At 44.4% G+C, this 27,281-nt stretch overlaps 1 protein-coding gene and 1 non-coding gene across 2 annotated transcripts in view; one reads left to right on the forward strand and one right to left on the reverse strand.

Moving 5' to 3' along the window:
• Positions 1-15,392: 15,392 nt before the first annotated feature.
• The window catches only part of TASOR (transcription activation suppressor), a 52,116-nt gene continuing 40,227 nt past the window's right edge, over positions 15,393-27,281 (forward strand). The window contains exons 1-5 of the mRNA XM_056853276.1: positions 15,393-15,762; positions 23,116-23,261; positions 24,372-24,464; positions 25,750-25,822; positions 26,905-26,996. Coding sequence (XP_056709254.1) covers positions 15,393-15,762; positions 23,116-23,261; positions 24,372-24,464; positions 25,750-25,822; positions 26,905-26,996 — 774 coding nt within the window. The remainder of the gene's footprint in view (positions 15,763-23,115; positions 23,262-24,371; positions 24,465-25,749; positions 25,823-26,904; positions 26,997-27,281) is intronic.
• TRNAA-AGC (transfer RNA alanine (anticodon AGC)) lies at positions 26,472-26,544 on the reverse strand. Its single transcript has one exon. It is a non-coding gene; the product is annotated as a tRNA-Ala (tRNA).

The following is a 27,281-nucleotide window of genomic DNA, read 5'->3' on the forward strand; positions in this document are numbered from 1 at the left end:
TTTAATATATCTGATGCACTTCATATCAGATTGTACACTATAGAGTTCAACTACAATTTTAAGTAACAAAGTGAATATTTCTTCCAAATAGTAGTTTCCTTAAAAGAGCTAATAAGAAAGTAGATTTCTCCCTTAAGCTGAAGGGAGCTGCTGGTGGGCAAAGAGCTGCAATTTTTGGAACTTCTTAGGGTTTTCCACATACCCTGAGTCATCTTCGAGATCTTTAACCATCATCTTGAACTACTTCAGGAATTTCGGGGGTGACCAAACCCCAAAAGGTATGAGATGCTGGTCCACCAGGATCACTTGTTTCTTTGCAGCTCCCCATCAAGGTATCTACTGGCAAGATTTGGCATGAAGAACCTGTGGCATTCATAGCTGCCTGGACATGAAATGTGCATGCTTCCAGTGTTAGGTTGTGCATGCTTCCAGTGTTAGGTTGTGGCTTTTCTACTATCATTTAAACATTTATTTTCCTGTGTTTGGGATATGAATGTTTACAATATGGGCATGATTACATTCACTTCAGTTAATGTAAAGATCTTGAATTAGCCAAAGAAATGCAAAATTGTTTTTCAGATTACAGAAAAAGAAAACAAAATTGATTCAGCATATACACAAAGGATGCTCAGAAGCATAATTTTACAAAGATTACAAACCTCATTTTATTGTAAACAGAATAAGTGTTAGCCTTCTTGTAAATAACCAAAGACATGAGCATTTACTTTAAAAAATCAGTTCACAATGCTGAATATTATAGCCATGGTTGTGTGTATGAACCAAATGGGAATAAAAAGAAACTGTTTCAAATTGATGAGCTATGTTAAAGGAGAAGTCATTATAGGAAATATGTCGATGTTGTAATCATTCAGGAAATCTTTGAAAACCTTGCTTAAGCAGGCATTTAAACATTTCCATCCAGAGGCTATATAGAGATTATACCATACAAATGAAAAAGAGACAATGTTTTCTTGCATTTTCAAAAAATTTACTCCAGAATCGGTGTTTCTTATATCTACTTCATTAGGTGGGGAAGTATGTTAAAATAAGATAGGCTTGTCAATTAAGCAGCCAATAACCCTGTATTTTAACTATGCAAATGAGTAAATTGTATTAGTAGTGACAGGGTCATAAATTGTAGAATTGGAAGGGGCCATACAGGTCAACTCCCTGCTCAGCGCAGGATCAGGCTTAAAGCATCCCTTACAAGTTTTTGTCCAGCTGCTGCTTGAAAACTGCCAGTGAGGGGGAGCTCACCACTTCCCTAGGCAGCCGATTCCACTGCTGAACTACTCTGACTGTAAGCCCCCCCCCCAATATCCAGCCAGTACCTTTCCGCCTGAAATTTAAACCCACTTTTGTGAGTCTTATCCTCTGCTGCCAACAGGAACAGCTCCTTGCCCTCTTCTAAGTGACAGCCTTTCAAATACTTAGAGAGCAATCATGTCCCCCTCAGCCTCCTCTTCTCCAGACTAAACATTCCCAAGTCCCTCAGCCTGTCCTCATAGGGCTTTGTCTCCAGGCCCATGATCTGACTGTGACATGTCAGATGGTGAAAGGGTGTTGACCTGTCTAGTTGTTTGGGATGCTTTACCATTTATTCAGTCTGAGGATGTATACAGGATCCTTGGAGATTTGAGGCCTACTACCTCTGGCTGATGTGGTCCGAGAGGTAGTTAATGTCTTGTTAAGAGTGGGAGTGGCCGCCCTATCCTTGAAATAGGAAGTAATGCATCCACCTCTAAAGAAGCCTGTCCCAGACCAAGGTGATCTCAATAGCTATTGACCAGTTTCAAATGTTCCATTCTTGAGCAGGTGGTGGCTAAACAACTTCACACTTTCCTGGATGAGGGGAATTGTTTAATTCCTTTTCAATCCTTTTCAATCTGTTTTTAGGCCTGTTATGGGATTGAAACAGACTTGGTTGCCTGGTGGGTGACCTGTGCAGGGAGATGAACAGAGAGAGTGTGACTCTGTTGATTCCTTTGGACCTCAGTTGTGGTATCTTTCAAGGCTGTCCTGGGAAAGTACCATTTTGCAGCAGTTCCAATCCTACCTGGGGGCTAGGTTTCAGAAGGAGGTGCTGAGGAACCACTGCTCAGCCTCTTGGCTTTGGCATCCCACAATGTTTTATCTCCTATGCTTTTTAGAATCTACATGAAACAGCTGGGTGATGACATCTGGAGATTTGGGCTGGGTTGTCACCAGCGCATGGACAACACTCAGATCTATCTCGTGCTTCCAGCTGATCCCAGGGAGGCTATAGAAACCCTGAACCAGTGCCCTGGGGGCAGTTCTGGAACGGATGTGAGCTAATAATCCTGACAAGACAGAAGTGCTACTGGTGAGTGGAAGGTCTGATCTGGGATTTAAAGTGTTGCCCATTTTGGATGGTGTTGCACACTCCGTGAAGGGACAAATCCATAGTCTGGGGGGTACTCTTGGACCCAGGCCTACTGCTGGATAAGCAGGTGGTCATTGTGGTGTATGCTCTGGTTACATCTTTATTAGATTACTGCAATGTGCTCCTGCATGAGGTTGCCCTTGCTTGGAAACTTCAATTGGTACAGAATGCTACAGCCAGGAGGTTGATTGGAATGATTCATATGGACCGTATCACTCCAGCTTTGTCCCATCTACCCTGGTCCCCAATCTGTTCTCTGGGCCCAATTCAAGGTGCTGACCTTTTAAAGCCCTATATTGTTTGGGACCAACACACTTGAAGGACCACCTTCTCCCTACCTGACCACTATGGTAATCTTTGGAGGCCCTGCTTTGGGTGCCTCTGCTGAGATTTTGCTGTAGATTATGTAGATTAAGAAAGAGGGGGCTGGATGGGAGACTGAAGTGTATTATGACTGGATGGTAGCTGTAGCCTAGGGGGCAGAGTTGACTGGAATTGTCGAAGGCTTTCACAGTCAGAGTTCATTGGTTCTTGTAGGTTATCCGGGCTGTGTGACCGTGGTCTTGGTATTTTCTTTCCTGACGTTTCGCCAGCAGCTGTGGCAGGCATCTTCAGAGGAGTAACACTGAAGGACAGTGTCTCTCAGTGTCAAGCGTGTAGGAAGAGTGATATATAGTCAGAAAGGGGTTGGGTTAGAGCTGAATCATTGTCCTGCAAAAAGTTGTGGGGAGGGGGAGTGGAGGCACCGTGCAGGCCTTCTCTGTGTGGCCTCCCCTGGGGTTGCCAACCTCCAGGTGGTGGCTGGAGACCTGGAAACCCTAGCCTCTTCCCCCCCCCCCACCGGGAGATCTACACCTGGTATGGCCCCTGAATGATGTCATAAATGTGCAAATGGCCCTTGGCAGGAAAAAGGTTCCCCACCCCTGCCATAAGAACTGTCTCGTTTCACAGGGCTAGAGAAGTTTCAGCTTTTTGTCTTCTGCTTTGAAATCCTCCAGTTCTCACCGGGAGACAGACTGGTTCATCTTAAAAGCCATTTTATATATGCTTCCTAAAAGCTACCTTTATATATACTGTCATAGGTGAACTGATGGTTTGTCTCCATCACAGTAAACAATTAAAAATTAAGTGCAAAATATGGGCCTGGAAAGAGCTGCCTCCTAATCCCACAACTACTGTGTATTTCAGGAGTACCTATCGTGCGTGTGTCTGATGTTTAAAGTAAAAAATAAAAATGGATGAGTGAGTAGTGATCATGTAATGAATTAACAAAAATGAATGTGATGCCATCTGTTGGAATTAATCTTAACATCTACTGTGGTAGCTATGGGTGGGAAGGCTATGAGGCAATTGCCTTCGGGACTGACGACTGCTCAGTCTTCCACTCTGGTCTTTCCTTTAAACCCGAACACCCACAACCAAATAAAAAAGGGGGACACAAGCTATGATTAAAGCATCGGTACCATGTAAGTTATGCACTCTCTACAGGTCTCTCATTTGGAAGTCTGTTAGGCCAATGCTGTCCTTATTTGTTAGATAAACAGAAACCACTTTTTCCTAGATATTTGACTAGACAGACATGACAGAGAAGAGATGAACAACAAAGGATTATTTAACAGAAAATAAAGCATTTAATAGGATAAATGTTACTTGTGGATGGCTTCAATATATGCAGTAAAGCTCTCAACTTCACCCCAAAAGGTTAGACTTTTCCCCACTGAGAGTAGCAGCTTGGTAGCTGAGCCTCAAGTAAAGGAAATAAACCCTGAAGAGAGATTTGAGCAGATTCAAGGTTGCTCTTTCCCCACACAGAGCTCCTTTCCACCGAACTTTTACACATAAATTAAGAACGATGGGCCCTTAACAAGATGCTTATTTGTCACACTAAAACAAGCTTTCTTCCCTAAGCCAACCCCAAAATCCTAACCAACCATGCATTTCTGAAGGGGGGGGGAAGCTCCTTAGGAGCTGGCATGACCCTGTGCCAGTGTAAGTGCCACCATATCACGGAATGAAGTGGCACCTTTTCTTTTCCTTTTATCCCTTAGAAGCTCTTTGATCAATTGATCTTGAGCAGCATATATCTAGTGTTGGAGGGATATAAGGACTGAAACAAATCTTGCCACTGACAATGTAGCCTTGGGGTCCCTATCACTTAGTAAAAAAGGCATTATGTCAGTCACAGAGGCATTGGATTTGTATATTAAAAGGGGGGAAATATAGTGCGATCGAAGTTCCTCGTAAAAGCGGCATTCCAAAAGGGCATGGGCTAATGAGTCAATAGAGCCAGAAGAGCAAGGGCAGATCCTGTCTGAGTATGGTATATTCAGAATTCTGCCCTGCATTACCATAGAATGGTTAGCATTCAATCTAGCCAAGCAAAAAGCTCTACAGACACGAGGAGTTGTTAGATAATATGTATAGGCAGGCAGACCACGTGGAGGGGGTATTCCGAAGAACTGGGATGAACAGACACGACGAGCACGAAAAGTAGTGCTGTTATAATCGAGCTCTTTAATGCACTTTTTAATTTTGGCAAAAGCTTCAGTTTTCCCAAGATCTGATAACATATCCTGCGAGAAGCCCAACAATGCCAGTTTCTCATCTAAGATTTTTTGCCATGAGGATTTAAAAGGGTCATGCTTCAGAGAAGCTAGGAACCCCTCAGTGCTAAAGCACAGTTTAAGGTGTAGTTTAAAGGCGGCCAACCACGTCCTAGCTTCAAGTGACATTTGGCCAAACTCGGAACGAAGAGTAACGCCAGCAACACATCGAGGGGCATTTAGAAGTTTTCGTAAGAACTGAAGCAGTGGACGATCTATAGATTAATTGATGACTGTAATCCAGATGGCAACACCAAAGAGGATAATTGGGGTAATTTTCAGGTAAAAAACCTGAATAGCCCCTGGAATATATTTGCCACCTTTGGTGTGAAAAAAATTGACAATAGCACCAACCCCAGGTTTAATTTTGTTGGACACTGCTTTTTGATGGGCATTCCAATTTAGGTTACGGGGGAAAAGAATGCCAAGGTAAACAAACTCCTTGACTTGGTCAACCTCAAAGCCATCTAATACCCAGTGAAAAAGAGGCAATTTTCTCCTCTTAGTGAAGATCATAATCTTAGATTTATTATGGTTTATTTTAAGACCTTCCCTAGAGCAGTACTCAGAAAAAGTTTGCAAAGATCTTTTCAAACCAATTCTTGTGCGGGACAGGAGAACTGCATCGTCAGCATAGAGTAGAATCGGGGTGGGATGACTTGCAAGCTTTGGGGGGTGGCAAAACTCTGAGAAATTGGTTGCCATATCATTCAGGTATAGGTTAAACAAGAGAGGAGCAAGGAGGCAACCTTGTCTAACTCCCTTGACCAGTTCAAAGGGCTCGGTTAGTTCTCCTTGGTTGCCACAGCGAACCTGAGCTGTGAGGTCAGTATGAAATTGCTGAATAAGCCATAGTAACCTATCCATAGTAGAATGTGATAGTTTCAACCATAGCCTCTCCCTCGGGATGGTATCAAAAGCTCCCTTAAGATCCATAAAACCCGCATAAAGGGTGCCATTTCTGGGGGAGGAATATTTCTCGGCTAGATGGGAGAGCACTAAACAGTGGTCCGTGACAGACCAACCCCTTCTAAAGCCAATCTGTTCCCAGCCAAGGATGTCATTGCTCTCAACCCAGTCCAACAGCCTCTTTAATAAGTAGGAGGAATACAATTTGCCTAAGCAAGACAAAAGGCTGATTGGACGATAACAGCTTGGGTCAGAGCGCTGACCCTTTTTAAAGATTGGGACGATAATAGTATGTCTCCAAGATTTTGGAATAGCTCCTGAGGCATTAATTTGTGTGAATACAGGAGAAAGAATGTTGGCCCACCAATCGCTGTTGACTTTAAAAAGTTCGTAGGGAATTAGATCAGGACCTGGGGCTTTACCTGAGTGTAGGCGATCAATGAGCGGTTTAATTTATGAAGTGGCACCAGCGCAGTCCCAGGGACAAAACTACTGGCATTGGGGAGCTGTGCTGGCCAAGGAATTCCCAGAAGGGAAAGCCTGTGCTGGCATGAGGGGTGTGTTCCCAGAGGTGGATTTGACATTAGTCAGTTTCCTAATCCCTTTCACCCCGTGAATGCCCCCTCGAGCTGCGGTGTTGCTACACCACCTTTTTTGGTGGCAGAGCCTTGCTCTTTTCATTGGAGGCATTTCCCTTTTTCCTGATTGGGACCTAATTGGCTCCAGTGTTTTTTGGGTGCTTCTCCTTGGAATTTCTATCCAGCTGTTATCTGCTCAGCACACCTAGATTTTGGAGGGCTGCTATTGTTAAATCTTTTTAATATATGGGCTAGGAAGACAAGCTTTGAGAGTACCAGTTGTAGCTGGTCAAAGACGCTTCCCACTGTTTTAGCAGTCACAGAGTTCTGTCAGTGGATTACCAGAAAATCCAGCATTTTCCATGTCTTCCCTTAATAAGGAGGTTGGGTCTCCACTTTGCTCTGTGGGCAGAGTGTCATTCTCAGAGGCCTTAGAGACGATAGATGAAGCTGTAAAACAATTTGAAGTAGAAACATTGTAGATGGGGCTGTGGGGGGTTGGCAGGCGTGAAGAGGTCTCCAATTTTGCTTTGCTTGGAAGCTGGTGGGGAGATTAGATCACCTGGCCCATGAGAGCACTTACAATTTCCCATCACTTCAAACACCCTGTTTCTAAGACCAATACTCTTCTTGGAACATTTGCAGCTCTATTTTATAGGAAAGGAAAAGAAGTGCATCTGGCGATCCCTCTCACAAATTTCACTTATTCCTCCAATTTGTCTGTTTAGCCAAGCTCCAATATCTGAACTGACCTCACAAATAACAGAATGACTGGGATAGGGACTGCAGTTGGGAAGGGTTCTGCCCTTCTCATCCATGACCGTGCTGGGGGGAGATCCATGCTAAACAGCACACACTTTCACCATCATTACATCTAGTTTGTCCCTCAGACCAGCTCTTCAAGGAAAGCTGGAGTCAAATTCTCTCGCAGAAAACCCAATTAACTAAAGATTGGAAATTGCTACCCTCCCGATAATTTAAAATTTTTATAATTAAGTAAATCTGTCTAGTGGTATGGTTTTGTTATTTAGTAGATGAGTGCTACAGAGTCTAATTATCCTATTTAAACGTGATTGGGTCCCTACAGACTTCTAAATACGATCTAATAATTATTATTTGCTTTGCTCTCAGAAAGCCCCAATGGATCTTCTGAAATCAGATTTCTCTTGTCCGTATGGAAAATGCAAAATAAGAGAACCAGATTAGCGGGAAGATATTATAAGAATACAGTTTATGTAATGACATCGAGGATCTTAAATCACAATTCCAAGACATTACTTTATTTCATGATGCTGTTCGTATTAATGCCTCTAGTGTTTTTATTGTGCTAATTGCGCAATCGTGCTGTATGACCGGGATGTAATCATAAAGACTCTTTGTGCCACTACAACTTGGCATTACAACAGCTTATCTAAACAAAAATGTGAGCAGCAACAAGGTGTAAAGGTGGTTAGAATAACTGTGGTAACAGCTTTTGTTTCTGCTCATGTTGGAGTGAAGAAGTTACTTGGCCCTCCAGATTTACCTGCCCAGTTCAGCCCTTTCACTTCACTCCCAGCCACCCTTTCTCTAACTGGGTAACTTTTGCCACCACCAGGCAGTCAAATACTAGGGTAGTTTCCACCTGAGGATTAGCTATTAGCACTGCTGTTGAAGGGTGGTGCTCCACAGTTACATCTCTCCCATTTCCTTCTGTTTGGTTAGCAAGGAGAGAACACACCTACCGTATATACTCGCGTATAAGCCGAGTTTTTCAGCCCCAAAAATGGGCTGAAAAAGCCGGCCTCGGCTTATACGCGGGTCAATACGGGGGAGGGAGGGAGGAGGGAGGGGGGAAACTTACCGCCGCCGCCGCCGGGCCCGTGCCGCTTCCTGCCGCCGGGTGCGGCCTGGGGCAGCCTTCCTGCAGCCGCAGGATGGCTGCCCCGGCCCTTCCCGCCCCCCCCACCATTTTTTTCGGGCGGGAGGGGCCTTGGGCAGCCTCCTGCAGCCGCAGGATGGCTGCCCCGGGCCCTTCCCGCCCCCCCCGCCATTTTTCCCGGGCGGGAGGGGCCTTGGGCAGCCTCCTGCAGCTGCAGGAAGGCTGCCCCGGCCCTTCCCGCCCCCCCGCCATTTTTCCCGGGCGGGAGGGGCCATGGGCAGCCTCCTGCAGCCGCAGGATGGCTGCCCTGGCCCTTCCCGCCCCCCCCCCCCGCCATTTTTCCCGGGCGGGAGGGGCCTTGGGCAGCCATCCTGCGGCTGCAGGAAGGCTGCCCCGGCCCTTCCCGCCCCCCTGCCATTTTTCCCGGGCGGGAGGGGCCTTGGGCAGCCTCCTGCAGCTGCAGGATGGCTGCCCAAGGCCCCCCCGCCCCCGCCGCCATTTTTTTCAGGCGGGAGGGGCCTTGGGCAGCCATCCTGCGGCTGCAGGAAGGCTGCCCCGGCCCTTCCCGCCCCCCCCCGCCATTTTTCCCGGGCGGGAGGGGCCTTGGGCAGCCTCCTGCAGCCGCAGGATGGCTGCCCTGGCCCTTCCCGCCCCCCCCCGCCATTTTTTTCGGGCGGGAGGGGCCTTGGGCAGCCATCCTGCGGCTGCAGGAGGCTGCCCAAGGCCTCCCCGCTCCCCGCCGCCATTTTTCCTGGGTGGGAGGGGCCTTGGGCAGCCTCCTGCAGCCGCAGGAAGGCTGCCCAGGCCCCCCCGGGCCGCGCCGCCGCCGGACCCTCGCCGCTGGAGAGCCCTGTCAGGTAAGCCTGCGGGGGGGGGAGGGGTTATAAGCCGACCCTCGGCTTATACGCGGGTGCCTAATTTTTCCCCATTTTTGGGGAGAAATTAGGCACCTCGGCTTATACGCGGGTCGGCTTATACATGGGTATATACGGTATTTGGATGCTCTAAGGGTGAGAACCCAGCTAGCTGAGGTTAGGGGGAAGATGACTGGGGAAGGCACTGGCAAACCACCCCACAAACAAAAGTCTGCCTTTGAAACGTCGTGATGTGACATCACCCCATGGGTCAGGAATGACCCGGTGCTTGCACAGGGGACCTTTACCTTAAGGGTGAATAGTAAACTGCTGCCCTCTCTGCTCTCTCATTTCTTTTGGTGTGGGTGATCAAACAATGTTTAGCATGGATCACAGAGATCAGACTGATAGCATTCAAAATGAAATAAAATTTATTGAGAAAATAAAAAGTGCATACAATAGATTGAGCAAGGGAAAAATGAAAAGGCAGTAAACCCACAATCCTCTACCTTAACCCTTACATCCATTAATGATGGAAAATTAGGACAGGCTATTGATTGCAAGTATTTAGAAATAATCTATTACCTTATTCCAGTGTTTAGGGCTCCCCCCTCAGGCATATGTGCTCAAGAAGAAGTGCAGGTATCTAAAGGGGAATGGTTTAAAACCTCATGGTGAATGGCTGCTTGAGTGATCTGACAAAAGTTAAGAGAGCTGCTTCCTGATGTTCATGGGTTGTATGATTTCCCCTTTGCCTTTTCCTCCAAAGACCCTCTTTCTTTTCATATCCCAGAGGAAGATTTGTTCTTTCCCTTTGGCATCCCAGATTCTGTAGGTAACGTGTAGGGGTGCGCATTCGGATATGCCAAACTGAAAAAAGTGTGATTGGAGCTGAAAAAGCAGATGCTTTGGGGGATTTCCCATAGGCTTCTATGGAGGCAAAATGCCTCCATAAATGCCTATGGGGAATCTTTGCAGGGCTCTGGGAGGGGGGCTCTGGGGGACACCAATGGAAAAAATGGGGGCCAATAAAATTGGACCCTCTGACCCAATCGTTACCAAACTCAGAGGTTCTTGTAAGGAGAGTCACCAGCAGCTATGTTGCAAATTTGGTACATCTACTTTAAAAAAAAAACCTCCTCGATCCCTGCAAAGATTCCCCATAGGCTTATTATGGGAAATCTTTTCTCAGTGTGATTCTCCAGTCTGACATAGGTTCATTGATGCCTGTGGGGAATCTTTGGGGTCTCCACTCTCCAAAGCAGCCATTTACGCCATGGGAACCAGGGTTGCCAACATCCAGGTGAGGGCTGGATATGAACAGGAATTACAACTGATCTCCAGATGACAGATCACCCCTGCAGGAAATGGCTGCTTTGGAAGGTGGATTCTATGGCATTATACCTTGTTGAGGTTGCTTTCCTTCCCAAACCTCACCCTCCCAAAGATATACTCCCAAATCTCTAGGAATTTCCCAACTTGGAGCTAGCATCCCTAAGGGGAACTGATCTCTGTAGTTGGGAGATCCAATGTAATTTCAAGAGATCTCCAAGCCCCCCTTGGAGGTTGGCAACTCTAAAAGGAGAGAAGCAGAAAAAGGAGAGAGGCTATGGGGGCTTTCAGGAAAGGGAAATAAAAAATAGTGGAGGAAGAAATGAGATGCCTCCCACAAGTCCTTGCAGGTTCCCCCTTGTATATTCTAATAGCCAGGTTGGCTAAATCTGAGGATACTTAAATCTGGTGATTGGAGCCATGAACGGACAAGATGGATCTTTCTACAAACCTGAGAAATGCCCCAGGTTTGGCTTTTCTGAGTAAAAGGCAAGGGGTGGAGGTAGGGCCTTTTTCAGGGCTGTTTTTGGCCTTTGAGGGAAGCCTCATTTGGCCAGGCCTGGCAGCAACCACCAGGTTACCTGCTACTACCTGAGTTGCACGACTCACCTAGGTCTGGCTGCTTGCTACTGTTCAAAAGCAGCCACCATATGAAAGCCAGTGTGGTATACTGGTTAGAGTTTCATGCTAGGGTCTGAGAGACCAAGGTTAAAATCACCAGTTTGTCACAGAAACTCATGAGGGCTGCCTTGGTCTGTTGGCAGAGTAATTAACACAGCAAAGGTGCACAGCCTGATTAAAGTGTAGATAAAGCTCTATTCAGGAACGAACATACCTAATAGTAAAGAACAAAGACTGATGTAGGGTCCTAACTACATCGCTAGCTGAGAGGGCGAGAAGAACTTCCATGAAAAAGCAGGCTATTGCCCTAAGAGTAGCAATCTCGAGAAAGACAAGGAATAACACTTAACATCAGAGAAAATGCTGACCTCACTGTCTATCGAACTGCTCTCTTGCTGCCCTCTTGTGAAGGCAGAGAAACCATTTTGTTTAAGCTTAGCATCACTTATCCTTCAGTTTGTGTGCCTAGAATTTTGCTTTGTAGTTTATAGAGGCCTAGCAGAGACCATGGATAACAAGATGCACCTGCAGCCTCTTACCAGGCAGATAAGACCTGTTCAAGGACGAGGCAACATACCAGCCTAATTGGACAACTTGACTCATCTGTGGGAAGTTGAGAGGGGGGAATGATCTCACTCTTTACTCCTGGGAACCCGATCCCAGCCTAAACCAGTCTGAACCATCTAGAGACTTCTCATTAGAAACAACACTGATTGGAATTCATGGGTCATCTGACTAGGGTCCATTTTGCCATAAGTTCAGCCATACTCATAGTATATTTTCTTCATCATTTATACTGCTTTGCGTGTAATTCTGCTTGTTACCGCAATGCCTCAATGCAAGAAATCAAGGCCTGAACCAATTTAGCTTGACAGCAAGAACATCTGCTATGTAATAGAGTAGTATTATTAGACAGACTTTTATTATTTTCTTGCCAGTGTGCCTATAAGAATTCTGTAACTTGCATTTTAATCCATTTAATCCTTTATTCATTAATAAACGTTGGCCTGACTCGGTTACGTTACAACATGGCTGGGGCTCAGGAGAGGGCAGCCAGTCGTGATACTTCTGCAGGGTCTTCTTTTCTGCTTTGTACACCAGACATTGCCTCTTACAACATGGTCCCCACTGTGGAGAAAGATGGGGTATAACCAATAAATATAGCTGAGGACTGGAGGCAGATACGGTACAAGGTATGTTGGTGAATGGCTGAGGAGAAAATGAGGCAGGGAAAAAGGAGAGGATATGGGGGTTGCCAGGCGAAGGGAAAGGGGAAATAATGTGAGGAGGGGATACAGGGGAAAGTGATGTTCCCCCTCTAGTCCTTGAGGGTCCCTTACCATGGAAAAGGACCTTGTCCAGTGGCTAACACACAAAATTACGGCAGTTTTCCAAGGTAGAGGCTGCTGGAGGAAAGAGAGCTGAAGACAACAAGATCGATAAATATTGGTTGGCTGTTGGGTGCGAAGTACAGAAGGAAGTAGGAAAACGGAGAGAGACTATAGAGGCTTGCAGGGAAAGGGAAAGAATAGTGGGGGAGGGGAATATCAGATGCCCCCACAAGTCTTTGGGGATTTCCACTTATATATTCTAATAGCCAAATCTGAGGATAGTTAAATCTGGTAATTAAAGCTGTGAATGGACAAGACAGATGTTTCTACAAATCCCTGTTTCGCAGAAAAAGCTGAGATCTATCATCATCTGTACAATTATTAGTGACATGGAGCCCCCATCTGTGGAAGTCTAAATCCACGGATCAGGGCCACATCGCCACTAAACAGATTTTCCTGCAAACTTGGGAGACCCCCCTCCAGGTTTGCACAAAAATGTGAAATTACAAAAATATACACCTGGGGAAGGGTTAATCCCCCAAAATATAAAACAGAATTTATCTGTAGAGTTGGTGGCTGCTGCCAGAGGAAGCCACTTCAGGCCCAGCTGTGGGGGGTGACAGATGCTGGGAGAGACTCCAGGCCTGGCCATGGTGGTAGAAGATGCTGGGAAGCTGTCCAGGCCCAGCTGCAGCAGTTCTGGTGTCTGGGAAGCTCTCTGGGCCTAGAGCAGTTCCCAGACTCCACGAGTGATGCGGCTGGGCCTGGAGCCACGCCTAGCTTGGCGATAGGGAAGCCGCTCCAGGCCAGGTGCAGCTTCCTGACATTGTAGCTGCCATGGCTGATAAGGTGAGGAGGGAGAGAGAGAGAGATGGGAAGAAATATGGATGAGGAGGGGGGTAGAAAGAGAAGGGATTGTAAGAGAAGGGATGGGGGGAGAGTTAGAGAGGGCCGGATTAAGTTGGCAGAGAAGGGGAGGGGGAGAAAGCAGGGAAACTAGAAATGGAGTAGGCTGAGGGGGGAGGGGCACATTGATGCAGGAGTGGGGGGGGTAAAAGAGAGGGGTAGGTTGGCGGAGAAGGGAAGGGGGAGACAGAGGTGGAAACATTGAAATGTAGGTAGGTTGACAGAAGGGGGAGGGTAGATTGATGGAGAAGGGGTGGGGTAAAAGAGGGGGTACGTTTTTCAGATAAGGGAGGGGAAAAGCAGGGCCATAGTCTGAGAAGAGGGGAGAAATAGAAAAGTGGTAGGCTGACAGGGAAGGGGGGGAAGAAAGAATGGGGAGGCAAGGAAGGGGGAAGTGAAGAGAAGGAAGGAAGCAAAGGGGAGGAGAGGGACTCACCCTACCCATAAGTTTCTTGTGAGTCCCCACTTGTATATTCTAATAGCCAAGTCAACCAAATCTGGTGATTGAAGCTGTGAATGGACATGTTTCTGCAAACCTGAAAAATGCCCCAGGTTTGCAGAAAAATGTGAAATCTAAAGAAAATAAATACATGGGTTTTAAGAAAAAAAATCCCAAAAAGATAAAAGGAGCATCTGTAGCTTTAAGAAATGGAAGCCTTCAGTAGCCCCTGCTAGGCAACCACAGCATTCTAATCTTGGGCAGGGCTGATACCAGGGCTGTTTTGGTCTTTGAGGAAGATTTATAGGGTCTAGGCCTGGCAGCAACCACTGGGTGACTTGATACCACCTGACTTGCATGAGTCACTTAGGAGTAGCTGCTTGCTACTGTTCAACAGAAGCCAGTGTGGTGTAGTGGCTAGAGCTTCAGAGTAGCATCTGGAAGACCCAAGTTTAAATCACCAGTTTGCTATGGAAGCTCACATGTTGTTGTGTCAGTCACATAGTTTCACACTAACATACCTCACAGCAGCCAGCAACACACTACTGGGACGTATTTTTCCTGATAGATGCTGCTAGGAGGAGGAGGTGAAGGCAGAGGAGTAGATAAAGGTAGGCTGGCTGTTGGGTAGGAAGGAGAGAAGGAACAGGAAAAGGGGAGAGGCTATGGGGGCTTTTCAGGGAAGGGAAAGAGGAAATAGTGGGGGAGGGGGGAATTCGATGTTCCCCTGCAAAATCCCTATGGATTCTATAAAATTCCCTTGCAGGGTAACACCAAAATAAACACAGAAGAGTGTTGAAGAAAAACTTCTTTGTAAAGCTAGAATGTGACTCCACCTGCCTTTAAGTAGAGGAGAGTGAATTCAGACAAGCATTGCTATGTAAATGTTAACATCTGAAGAAGTGACCCGTGGCTCACCAAAGCTCCTACCCTGCTAGAAAATATTTTTGTTAGTCTTTAAGGTGCTACTGGGCTCTTGCCCTTTTCTACTACTGTAGAAGGTAAAGCTTTATACCAGATTTCCGACAGCTAACGTAAAAAGACGACGATGTACTTGCCTTGCTGATTCCTCTGCAGGGTCGCGAAAACGACGCGTTTTTGTACAGCTTCCTCCCTCCCCGCCTCGAATTGAAAAGCAGAAACCTACAGACCCTCTATTCACACTGAGATAGTTTTTAAAAGAAAACCTTCCCTAGCACGCACGCCTCAACCAACGGGCGAGAACGAGCGCCGCTGCCTCCAACCGCCCGGCCTTCGACCATTTTGGCGACACGCGGTCGCGCCTCGCCTCCCCCTATTGATACGCAGCGCCGCGCCCTGATTGGCCAAAGGCGGAGGGACGCCCGAGCCCCTCCTTTTTCTTGCCGCCCCGCCGCCATGTTACACTGAAAGCGGGGCGAGAGAAAGGGCGAGGGAGGAGCGGCGGCTTGTTATGCCCGCGGCTGGCTGGCGGGCGTCGCTCTGGGGACGCCCGTGCATGGCTGGGAGGAAGGGGAGGTTTGTTTGGGGAGGCGAAGACTAGAAGCGCGGCCGGCTCCTGCGTCGTTCGGTTCAATGGCGGACGCGGCGGCGAGCGGGGATGAGAAAGAGCCGGAGTCGTCTCCCCGGGCGGAAGACAGCAGCCGGGGCCTGCTGGGCGGCGGCCTCTCGGCTGAGGAAAGCAGAGCCGCGGTGGCCGAAGCGGAGGATTCTGCTGCACAAAATGGCGGCCGCTGTGAGAGAACCAGAAGCGCCGAGGAGCTGCTGCTGGGGGCCGCCGCCGAGGGCAGGGCCCCCCCCGGCCACGGGGCCCGCAAGGTCGCCGTCTCGGCGGCTCCCCCGCAGCCGCCTCACGAGGGGCTGGGGGTCTCGTTCCCCAAAGCCTCTGAAGACCCGCCGCCCAAGAGGAACTTTCAGATCCCCAGGAAAAGCCGGGAAAAGAAAGGTGGTTCCCTCGCCTCGTTTCCCTCCCGCCTCCCCTCTCTTCCTCCCCCCCCCTTTCCTTTTCGGGCCCCACAGAGGACGGCCTCGCACAACCGCATGCAAAACCGTGTCGGGGGCGGAGGAAACGGCGGCAAAGTGCTTTGGCCGGAGGAGGCGTGAGGCACGACCGGCTTGGCTTTTTGGAAACGGCTGCCTTAGAAGCGGGGTGGAGGCGAATTAGAGGGGCGGGGTCGGTTTCAGGCCCCCACCCCCTCCCGTCCTACGCTCGCGCCCCCCTCGCGCAGAAAAGGGTGGTCTGTGGAGCGGGAGAAGGTGGTCTCGCTTCCCTCCCTTTCTGCAATACATAAGAAAAAAAGTATCCTGCCGCAGGATAGGCTAGTTCAGCTCGGTGATGCTTCTGCTTTTTCCGTTGATGTCGAAACCATTTGTACCTCCCTCCCGTTTGAGGAGGGAAAGGGATCCATGTGCCTTCCAGTGGAAGTTCAAGTTCGCTAGCTGATATTAGTTCTTCTTCTAGTCTTTCCGCTAACGTTTGCTTTTTGCGACAGTTCATTCGCTCACTTTTTGTCTGCCTTCAGTTAATGTTCTGTGAGAGTTTTTTTTTCCCCTTTTCAAAATTGGCCTAATTCTGAACATTAGTAGAAAGAGAAAGTCCAGCTACTCTCAGGTGACTGCTCCTGCCATGCTTTCATGGTCTGCATCCTTCAAGAAGACTTAATATTTCCACCCTATTGAAATCACTTGGCCATTTGTGAAGCTGCCAGTATTTTACACTCCATGTATCATGATAGATAAAGAAGTCTTCAGTAGGCAAACCCATATATCACCTGGTTAGGGGAAAAAAAGTAATAATAGGATCTCTTGGCTCCGTCCCAGAATCACTTGCTTTAAGGAATATTGTTACTTAGACTTGCATGTTAGGGTATCTCATACCCTAACATGCATGTTCAGGACTTGCTTTCATTATAAGCTTAAGACATAAAAATTGAAACTGGTCCAAGTACTTACTTGGATGGTTGTTCCCGTAGGATGTACAATAATACTTGGACCACAGGTAGAAGATACAATACAGCACTGATTGTTGCTTGAAGTAGCAAAGTAACTCTCATTATTCAACATCAGTTACATCAGCATTTCTATATTTTATAAATGCACAAGTCCACTTATAGTTTTTAAACTACCCAAGAAGCTTTTTATAGACCATTTCCATTGTTGCAGTGTCATTTGAACAATATAGTTCACTCTCATCTTTGTTTAATACTCTTTTATCCTCTTCAGTACCTGACAGCAGGACTTCTAGTAAAGGTGTTGGTGTCTTTCCATTTATAGTAGGTTTCAGCTCTGTATTGTTACAGCTACTGGCAACCTCCAGGATTCTTTGAGAGGTACTACTTATTAAATAATGGAGCCTCTATAGGATGATGGAAAGCATATATAGTGCAACTACTTTGGATTTGTGAAATCAATTCAGAAGAAGGTTCCTAGTGGAACATGGTAAAGGATACTGGTGAAAACTTCACTTGAAAAATAATAGTGCCTTTGAAGAATGCTTCAGATGAAAATCCCCCCCTGCTCCCAAAGCTGTAACTGTGTTCAGGAAAACACATGTGTACATAAATACTTTTTGGAATTCTTATTACATTTATATCTCACCCTTTTGCCAAGGAGTGCAAAGCAGGGCTTCTAGGTAATCTGATGTCCAGAATGCTATCCATCCTCCACCAGATCTGCTAATTTCTGCAAGTGGGACTATTACATCTGCTGTAGACTCTCCTGAGGATGACCTTCCTATTCCAATTGTTCCCTCTCATCTCTGTAAATAGGACTTGCAACTATTTGCAGGAACCCTTATTTAAGAGGAGATTTTTAAAATGCTAATTTAATCTGGAAAATAGAAGCAGTGTTATAGGCAAATGATGTCTCTTTTAGATTTTGATGTCATCTGTACAGTGATACATTCCAATCAACAGAAGATGAAACACAATACTATGAGAGCTATACTATCCAGAGAATTGTAGAAAATATTTGGCTTTAAAAGCGCAAACATACTAATAGAGGGCGTATAATTGGTTTTTCCCCAGAGATTATTTGTGGTGAGTTGCAACTCCTTGGAGACATTTCTTTCCAAATGCCAGTATGACAGGGAAATCTGCTTGCTTTCAGAACAATAGAGCAGACTTTGAGTTGCATATAGGACTTTAAAAAAAATGATTGTTCAGATCCCTTGAGGCTATTTTAACACAGTGAATTAGACTTTTTCAAGAGGGGTAGTGCTACTTAGCATTTCTTTTACAAGACATATCTCAAATTTCTTGGTCAAACCTTTTGGAAAGATCTTTAAACGCTTGTGGCTGGTCAGTGCTTTTTTACTTTAACAAAGTCTGCCAATTAGCATACTTTCAACTGTCAGAATGAAAAATATGTATAAGAAGGATATTCTGTTACAACTTGTTCTCCAGTTAGTTTGATCATTTTGAAAATAGTATTTTTTGTGAAAAACAATAAGCTTGAACAATTTAGTGATGGTGAAGAAGCTGGAGTTGTAAATTAGGTGCCTCAGATAGAAAGCTGGATACTATACCGAAGAGCTTAAAAAATAATGGAATCCATAGTTATATATATATATTGCTGTCAAGTCACCCCCAACCTTTGGCAATCCCATAGAGCTTTCAAGGCAAGAGTCCTTCAGAGGTGGTTTGCCATTGCCTGCCTCTGCCTGGTGACCTTAGTATTTCTTGGTGGTCTCCTGTTCAAATATTGACCAGGCCCAACCCTTCTTAGCTTTTGAGAGCTGACAGGATCAGGCTTAGCCTGGGCTATCCCGGTCAGGGCCCTATAATGATTGGTGCCTATGGTATTCACTTTCCATTCTGTGTTTTAGGAATAGTCTAGTGTTCTCTTGCATGTGTACATTTTCCTGATTTGTATATCTAGTTTTTGATTATTTTGTACGTTATCTGCACTTGCCCTGCATTTAGTGTGCAAAACCTTATATGTTTAGTTCTTAGTCATCTATATAATGTATTACTGCAGTTTAACCGCAGATGGAAGAACTGCATTTTGCCCAATTCTGTTGCAAAGCCATGTCTTCTCTCTCGAAGTTTCTGCAAAGTTTTTTAGCATGTTCATTTACATGGTCACCATAGACTGTATCAGATTATCAAACTCAAAAGCATGGACAGTGCTTGCCCTTGATCATGTGCATAACGATCCTGGTTTGTGTTGTGCAAAAATGATAACATGTCAGTTGCAGCAAAGACGAACTTGGTTCCAGAACTGGAACCAAGAACCAAACTGTAATATAGTTGTGTAGGTAGTGGGAGATGTATAGGAGTCTCTACTTCTAAAAGTACGGTTTTACTATATTTTCAGTTTCAAGTGCCAATTTCTAGAGTGTGACTCTCCTTTGCTGTATTCCTATGCCTCCTTCAAAACACACATGAATTTGCTCTACACTGAATCAAACTCTTGGTCCATCAAAGTCAGTATTATCTACTCAGACTGACAGAAGCTCTCCAGGGGCTCAGGCAGAGGTCTTTCCCATCACCTACTACCTGGTCTTTTTAACTGGTGATGCTGGGGGAATGAATCTTGGACTTTCTGCATGCCAAGCAGATGCTCTACTACTGAGCTACAGCCCCCACAAAAACAGGATTCCACAGATCCTATCTGCACTTGGCTGTCCTCCAAATTCTTTGTTAAATGCAAAGGATATGGAAGTTAGGTTCTTCCATTGCATTGGGTTTGTAGAAGGCTGAAGCTTTGTGAGAGTGGCATTTCTTTTGCAAAAATCCACCTGGAAATGAACCAAGATGCACTCCCCCACCCTGAGTCATGGCATGTGTAGAAGGCTTGGTTGTACTTCAACTCCTGGACGGTCTGTGAAAAAGCAAGAAATAGATTCTTTGCACTTGGAAAGAAGGAAAAGAAAATTGATTTTTTTGTCTTATCTGAATATGTGCAGGAGATAAAACCAGACCATGCCTCCTCCTTTCAGGTCCTAGAGGTGGGGATGGGTTTTGTTTCATTTCAGGTTGGGCGTCTGTCAAATAATTTTAATGGGGCTTCAATCGTATGCAAAAATGCTATCTGATGGGAAGCCAAACAAACCCCTTTAGTTTTCTAGTACATGTACACAATTTGAAGGAAGGTCACTTGATACTTTTTGGCTGTTTTTTTGCTGAAGGAAAAAGCAGTGCTCACAGAATGATAAGAGACGATGTCTGTGCGTACAGTGGAATGAAGAGGTCCGAATAGGCAGTGCTACTTCAGGCTGTAGAGCAGTGGTTCCCAACCTTTTTTTGACCAGGGACCACTAGGACTTTTTTGTTCGGTGCAGGGACCCCAAGGTTCAAAATAAAAACTCTGAGAATTTGAAAATAAACTTTAATCATAACTGTTAGTTAAACATTAAACTTAGAATATATATATATTATAATAGAGAACTTTTAATTGAAAATATTAATTTATTATGGGTTTATAACTTTGTTTCGCGGACCTTAATTTAGTTCTCGCGGACCCCTGGGGGTCCACGGACCCCCGGTTGGGAACCAGTGCTGTAGAGGAAGGACTGTGTTTTTGAGTGCCCCCCACATAAAGTAAACTTGCTGCAAGAGAAAAAAAGCATAATCAAAAGATCTTGCACCCTCCCCTTTTCGCTGTTTTACAGAGATGAGCACTTTAAATGTGATGCTTCACCTACATTTTGTAATGACACAGTTTGCTTGACTTTCTCATTTTGTTGTATGGAAAGGATGCAGGTCAGTTGTAAGCACGTGACAGGTAACTTTAAACACTGAAAAGCAGAAGTAACAAATACAGTGTTCCTAAGGAAAAGATTACCCTTACTCTTCTCGTTAACATGCCCTGATGAGAACTTCACAGAGGAGAAACCAGTTAAGCCACAGCAACTGACTTTGAAATAGCTCATGTTTGCCAATGTGTTGGGCAGGGTGGATTTGATTTAAGACTAGTCATGGTTTACTACATGAGGACTTGTGGAGTATTCGGCTCAGAAGGTTTCACTTTCATTTTTACTGCTTGCCCTTCCTTTCTCACACTTCGCTCCTTGTGCAGATCTATTCCACTCCAAACAATCTTCTATTCACTGAACTTTTTTGAAACTTAGCACTTAAGAGGTAAGGGGTTGATTCTGTGTACACAAATTTGCAAAGGAACAATGGGATAAAGGTCTTAACTCTGTATATTTTAAACCATTTTATAGCAGACATAAATTCACAATTTTGAGATCTGCAAAACCAAGCATCTGTGATGATACCTTACAGATAGAAAAAAATGCCCAAAATAATCTTACAGAAACCTCTGGAAAAGCATGACATTGTGAATGGATTAATGGGATTCATTTACAAAAAATTTGAACATTGCATGAATATACAGCCTCATGCTACATAATTAAAAACTAATCCTTACTTTATGATGAATAATCTTTGGACTATAATGTATCTTAAACAGAAAACTATCTTTAGATAGATTTTTTTTCCCCTCAAAAAGCATTTTATTAAAAAAAAATCAATTAGAAATTTTAAAAATCCAATGTTTTGGATTTTTAAAAAATCTTTGATTTTTATCCACCCTAGTGATGGGCAACATTATGCTTCGGACACATTGAAGGGACAATATGATCTTATTTACACTATATCTTAGCCTCAATAACACTGTATAAAAGGTGATGTGTTAATAAAATGTCAAGCAGTATTTAAATTAGGGGACAAAGTACTCAGAAGTAATTGTCAAAGGAATATAGGTTTACTTCTGAGGGTGGGGGAGACATAGCTATGTAGAGTTCATTAAAGGCAAAAGTCCCCTGTGCAAGCACCGGGTTGTTCCTGACCCATGGGGTGACGTCACATCCCGACGTTTCCTAGGCAGACTTTGTTTACGGGGTGGTTTGCCAGTGCCTTCCCCAGTCATCTTCCCTTTACCCCCAGCAAGCTGGGTACTCATTTTTCCGACCTCGGAAGGATGGAAGGCTGAGTCAACCTTGAGCTGGCTACCTGAAACCAACTTCTGTTGGGATCGAACTCAGGTCGTGAACAGAGCTTGGACTGCAGTACTGCAGCTTTACCACTCTGCGCCATGGGGTTCTTTGCTTAAAATGGTAAATTAAACTTCAAAAAAAAACTAACATATCTATCTATCTATACAAGCGGCATTAGCTTTTGTGGTTCACAATTCATCTTTTAAGATGTGATCAGTCAGATTTTGAACCAACTTGGAGGAGTCACTTCAGGAAACATTCAGATTTTGTATGGTCTCTGCTGTAGTTATGCATGCTTTAGATTTTAGCATTATTCTAAAGGAAGCCACGGCCCTCAGTTTGCAAGACCTGAGCAAGGCTGTTAACAATAGGATGTTTTGGAGGACATTGATTCATAGGGTCACCATGAGTGACTTGACGCCAATTAACACACACATATACAGTTACAGAGTTTCTTCTCTGGGTCTAGCATATTGGCTGGTATAGACCACTGGGATTTAGCAAGTAATTATACTATGAAATTATTTATAGTGATGTCAGAAATGTTGTGTTTCCTTTTGGTAACTATGATAAATATACATTGTTATTACATCAATAACATTTGTTAAAGTAGATAACAAATAAACATCTACTTATAGGTAGATGTATTGTAGAAATCTTCCAGAAAAGTTGCAAATAATGCTGACAATTTTTTAAATTTTTTATTTACAATCCACCTTTCTCACTGAGACCCAAGGTGCATTGCACAGTATAAGTCAATACAACCTTAAGCATTAATTAGATGGTATATTAAAAAGTGGAGTGAATCCTACTCCTTTTCTACAAGTGCACTGAGCAACATTTATCTGGGTAGGGGCTGTGGCTCAATGGTAGAGCATCTGCTTGGCATACAGAAGGTCCCAGGTTCAGTCCCCAGCATCCCCTGCTAAAAGGATCAGGTGTGTAGGTGATGTGGAAGACTTCCACCTGAGAGGCTGAAGAGCTGCTGCCAGTCTGATGAGACAATACTGACCTTAATGGACTAGTGGTCTGAGTCAGTATAAGGTAGCTTGCTGTGTCCTGCATTTATACCCTACCTTTTCTTTTGGCTCACGTTTCAATCCTTCCTCTAATCTTTAGCTTGGATCTTTCCCCTTGTTTCTGCTTGCATAGCACTGTCCACCGCTGGAGAATGCATGCTTCTGGTGCTAGATGCTTTAATTCACATACAGCCAATATCTTTTGGTGAGCAGAAAGCACCTAGTGCCAGAGGAATGGGCCCTGCAGCTGAGATTTTCTTCAGTATATTTTGTCTTTTAACGTAAAGATGAATGCAAGCCTGAATGTCCAGATGGTATTATTTTTTTTCCTCTATAGCTCTTTTCCAGCCAATAATTGCGGGATCTCGTGAATTTGACGATGTTGTGAACATTTTGCATTCCGCTTACTTGGAGTGTCAGTCAAAAGACTACTTCGCTTACAGAAAAGCCAGTTTAGTTCATAGTGAACTGTTGGAAAAGGAGGTAAGCGACCATGATTCATTTGTAACAAAATAGTCTAAAACGTGTACATGCAAAATCTGTAGTATTTGGCTTGCTTTGATTTATTATTACAGAAATATGTTTGTGCTCTTATTTGAGGAGATGTTTGAAGGATAATATGTCATTTGGATGAACTGTTAACTCAAGTTGAAGGTTCTAAGTCATCTTTAAAAAATTGGTAATATGGTTTAAAAATACAAATTGGGATGTATCCCACCATGTATTACTAAAGGCACTTAAGCCTTCCAAAGAGGATGCAGCGATTTCTGCTGCATCCCCCCCCCCCCCACACACTTTGACTGCAGGCACTCACTTTGCTCGATGATGTTCCTGAGTGTCTGCTAACCCACAAGTACAAAATCTCAGGGTGACTAGTTGCCTGTAGTGGGAAGGGGAAGTCAGAAAATCCCAGTCTGTAGGTGGCTGGGTATGAACATATGAAGCTGCCTTATACTGAATCAGACCCTTGGTCCATCAAAGTCAGTACTGTCTACTCTGACTGGCAGTGGCTCTCCAGGGTCTCAGGCAGGGGTCTTTCACATCACCTACCTGCCTGGTCCCTTTAACTGGAGATGCCAGGGATTGAACCGGAGACCTTCTGCATGCCAAGCAGATGCTCTACCACTGAGCCACAGCCCCTCCCCAAGTACGGGTATACCGTACTTTAGCCAATTTTGTTGCAAAATTTCAATTTCCTTGGCATTTGGATTCCTTGCTACAGTGTTCAGATTTCTTCTTTTAAAAACAGTGGCTTGGATCTTAAGGAGCACAAGCAGAGCCATGCTGGAAGAAAACAACTTCCTTGGCTGCCCTCCTTCACTGCAGCCTTCTGAGCCCCCCCCCCCCCGAAATAGTTTTCCAGCAGGTCAATGGACATGAAGGAACGGTGTGGGAGAGCAAATGGGGATTCTGCAGCAGGAAGGGGAAATGGGCAAAAATCTCCCTCCCCTCCTCTATAGACAAGAAATCATGTTGAATTACTCTGCACCAGTGGGATGGCACCTTAGGATCCAAGGCACGGAATGTATAAATCTCATGATTATAAAATGTGTTTGGTTTCATTGCATATATTAATACCTTGTTATCTCAAAGTTCATAGAGAAGCGGAGGGAATTAAAACAAGATGGCCGATCAGAAAAAGAGCTTGCTGAAAGTTACGCATTTCTGAAGGTTGATCGTGCTCTGGTAAGAATGTCATTTTGATGAGTGGAAGAATTCAAGTGTGGTTGCGTTGACATTACATACAAAATTTCACTGGCACAATTCTGCTTGATGGAGTTAAGTGTATGCGATGGAGGACCTGTCAGTCTTGGATTCTCTGCACTAGGGAACTCATGATGCCACTCATACATTCCTAAGTGCCAGCCGACTTCTAGACTACAAAACCTCATCCATATTGCATGATGAAGCACAGATTTAATCAATGCAAGCTTTCATTTTGGAAATAGTAGGATATTAATAGTGCAGGCTACAACTTTTGAGACTGATATAGTCAAGGGGACATGTATTGACTTACATCATTTTTTGTAAATACTTTAGTATTATTGGACTAAACAGGATTATGATATCGTCTGTAGAACCTGCTTAGCAGCTAGAGTTCCTTGAAAATTACTTAACGTTCTTCCTGATACCATTTTTCACCTACGTATTCAGATTGTAGTACTAAATATTAGAATGTGCTTGATGTGTTCAGTTAACAAGTTCTGCTGTTTTAACTGGCCAGTGTCTACTAGAAGCTGCACAACTGAAAGCACGACACAGTGTATTGCAAGCTGCAGCCAAATAATTGGTTTAAGCCAGTTTGTAGAATTCAGCCCCACATCCCTGTTTTCTCCTCACTTCTACCTTGTCCCTTTTCCTCTGCTGTATCATATGTCTTTCCGTACATTAAGCACTGTGATGATTCTTCAAAGGCTGGACCTTTTCCAATTTTTCCACCTGCACTGCATATCTACTTCTGCCCCTAGGGTCTGTCCGTAGTTTTAATTCCAGCCAAGCTTTCAGGGTTCTCTTTAAAAGAAACTCGACTGCATTCACCTGTGTTTCTTAAGCAGACGGAATGTTCCGTGCTACAGAATTCAGATTCATCCTCACAAGCTTAGACCATTTAAAGAGACAGGTTGGCTGTGGAATGCCCTTCCCATTTAGGCTCGCTAGGTTGCCAGTGTTATTCTCTTTTATCTAGGCTTTTAATTAAGTTAAAATTATCATTTTACTAGCGTTTAAATTATCATTTTACTAGTGTTTTAGTCTTGAAACTGGTAGTCATTCAAAATTTATATATGTTTTTTGCTCTGGTTGTTTTATATTCAATTAAGAATGTTTAATGCTTTGTTTTTATTGTATGTTATTTTGTAAACTATCTTGGGCAGGTGCCCCTGAGAGTTGGGAATAAATAAATACATTCTAATACAGTTGTATGCTGGTTTTCATGTCTAGCACAAAGCATTGACATAACGTTTAATTTCAGGTGCAAAACATATGTGAAAATGGCCTGCAGGTGGGCCATTCCAAAATGACAGTTCTTGGCAATCCTTCTATGGGTAATTATCTGTTTTTTTCCTGTCATTTGGGTTTATGGCTTGTAGAATAGGAGAGAGATGACTCTTTTTTGGTCAGTAATGTCGGATACTGATTAAAAACGAGTCTGCTCTCATCTGAAATTCAGCCCCTTTCCACCAACATCGAATAGCTCCTCTATTCCCTATTTGCAATTACATTTTTCTGTAATGTAGCTAATCTTCGGATTCTCTTACTGCAGCTGCACTGGTTGTCACCATTATGCATTAGATGTGTGTGTAAAGTGCCTTCAAGTCGCAGCCGACTTATGGCGACCCCTTTTTGGGGTTTTCATGGCAAGAGACTAACAGAGGTGGTTTGCCAGTGCCTTCCTCTGCACAGCAACCCTGGTATTCCTTGGTGGTCTCCCATCCAAATACTAACCAGGGCTGACCCTGCTTAGCTTCTGAGATCTGACGAGATCAGGCTAGCCTGGGCCATCCAGGTCAGGGCATGCATTAGATACCCAACTAAAATTGCTGACATAGATATCACATGAACACATGAAACTGCCTTATATTGAATCAGACCCTTGGTTTATCAAAGTCAGTATCATCTGCTCAGACCAGTAGTGGCTTTCTGGGGTCTCAGGCTGAGGTCTTTCACATCACCTACTTGTCTCATCCCTTTAACTGGAGATGCCAGGGATTGAACCTGGGACCTTCTGCATGCTAAGCAGATGCCCTACCACTGAGCCACAGCCTCCCCCTATCTGCAGAAACAATTTTGTATTTTTAAGTATAATAAGATTTTAAAGCTCCTGTCGACTTTGAAATTTAAAGTTGATTTTTCTTGTGGTATTGCTTTGTTGGCATTTGTATTCCAAAAGTAGAGGAATTTTAAAACTTTTGAGTGCTTTTGTAAAAGTAAAGATCGATCTTTGACTTTAGTTTTTATATTTGTAATGCCTGGGGAGAGGGGTTGCTAGTTTTAACAGAGATGTGTACAGTTTTGAAAATACTTGTTATGGTATCACATATCTTATGATATGGGGGTTTTTTTAGACATAGTTTTGATGTCTGACTACTTCTGTTAAATGCTGTTAACTTCTCTTCATATACTCCAGGTGTATATCTTTCTAGATATGCTGATTTGTTGCAAGCTAATACTCTAGATCCGAGATCAACTGGTGATGTGATAATTTTTAAAGTCATAAAGGTAAGCTTATCTTATAGTTTTCACCCTTGATATTTTGTTCCTCTTCCTTGTTGCAAAAATTAATTAAGACTTTCATCAGTGCCTGCATTGTGATTAGGGGAAAATTTTTACCCACATATTACTGATTGTATGAGTAGATAACGAGATCTCCACTACAGCTATCAAGCCTATCCATAAATGTAAAGTCTATCCATAAATGTATCACTCATGGGAGAGAAGGTGTTGTAACAGAGAGTGTTCTTTTCCATGTGGAGAGTTCAGAAGGTTTCCCCTGAAGTCAAATAC

The sequence above is a fragment of the Euleptes europaea genome, chromosome 1 (genome assembly GCF_029931775.1).
Source record: "Euleptes europaea isolate rEulEur1 chromosome 1, rEulEur1.hap1, whole genome shotgun sequence".
NCBI classification, from domain to species: Eukaryota; Metazoa; Chordata; class Lepidosauria; order Squamata; family Sphaerodactylidae; genus Euleptes; species Euleptes europaea.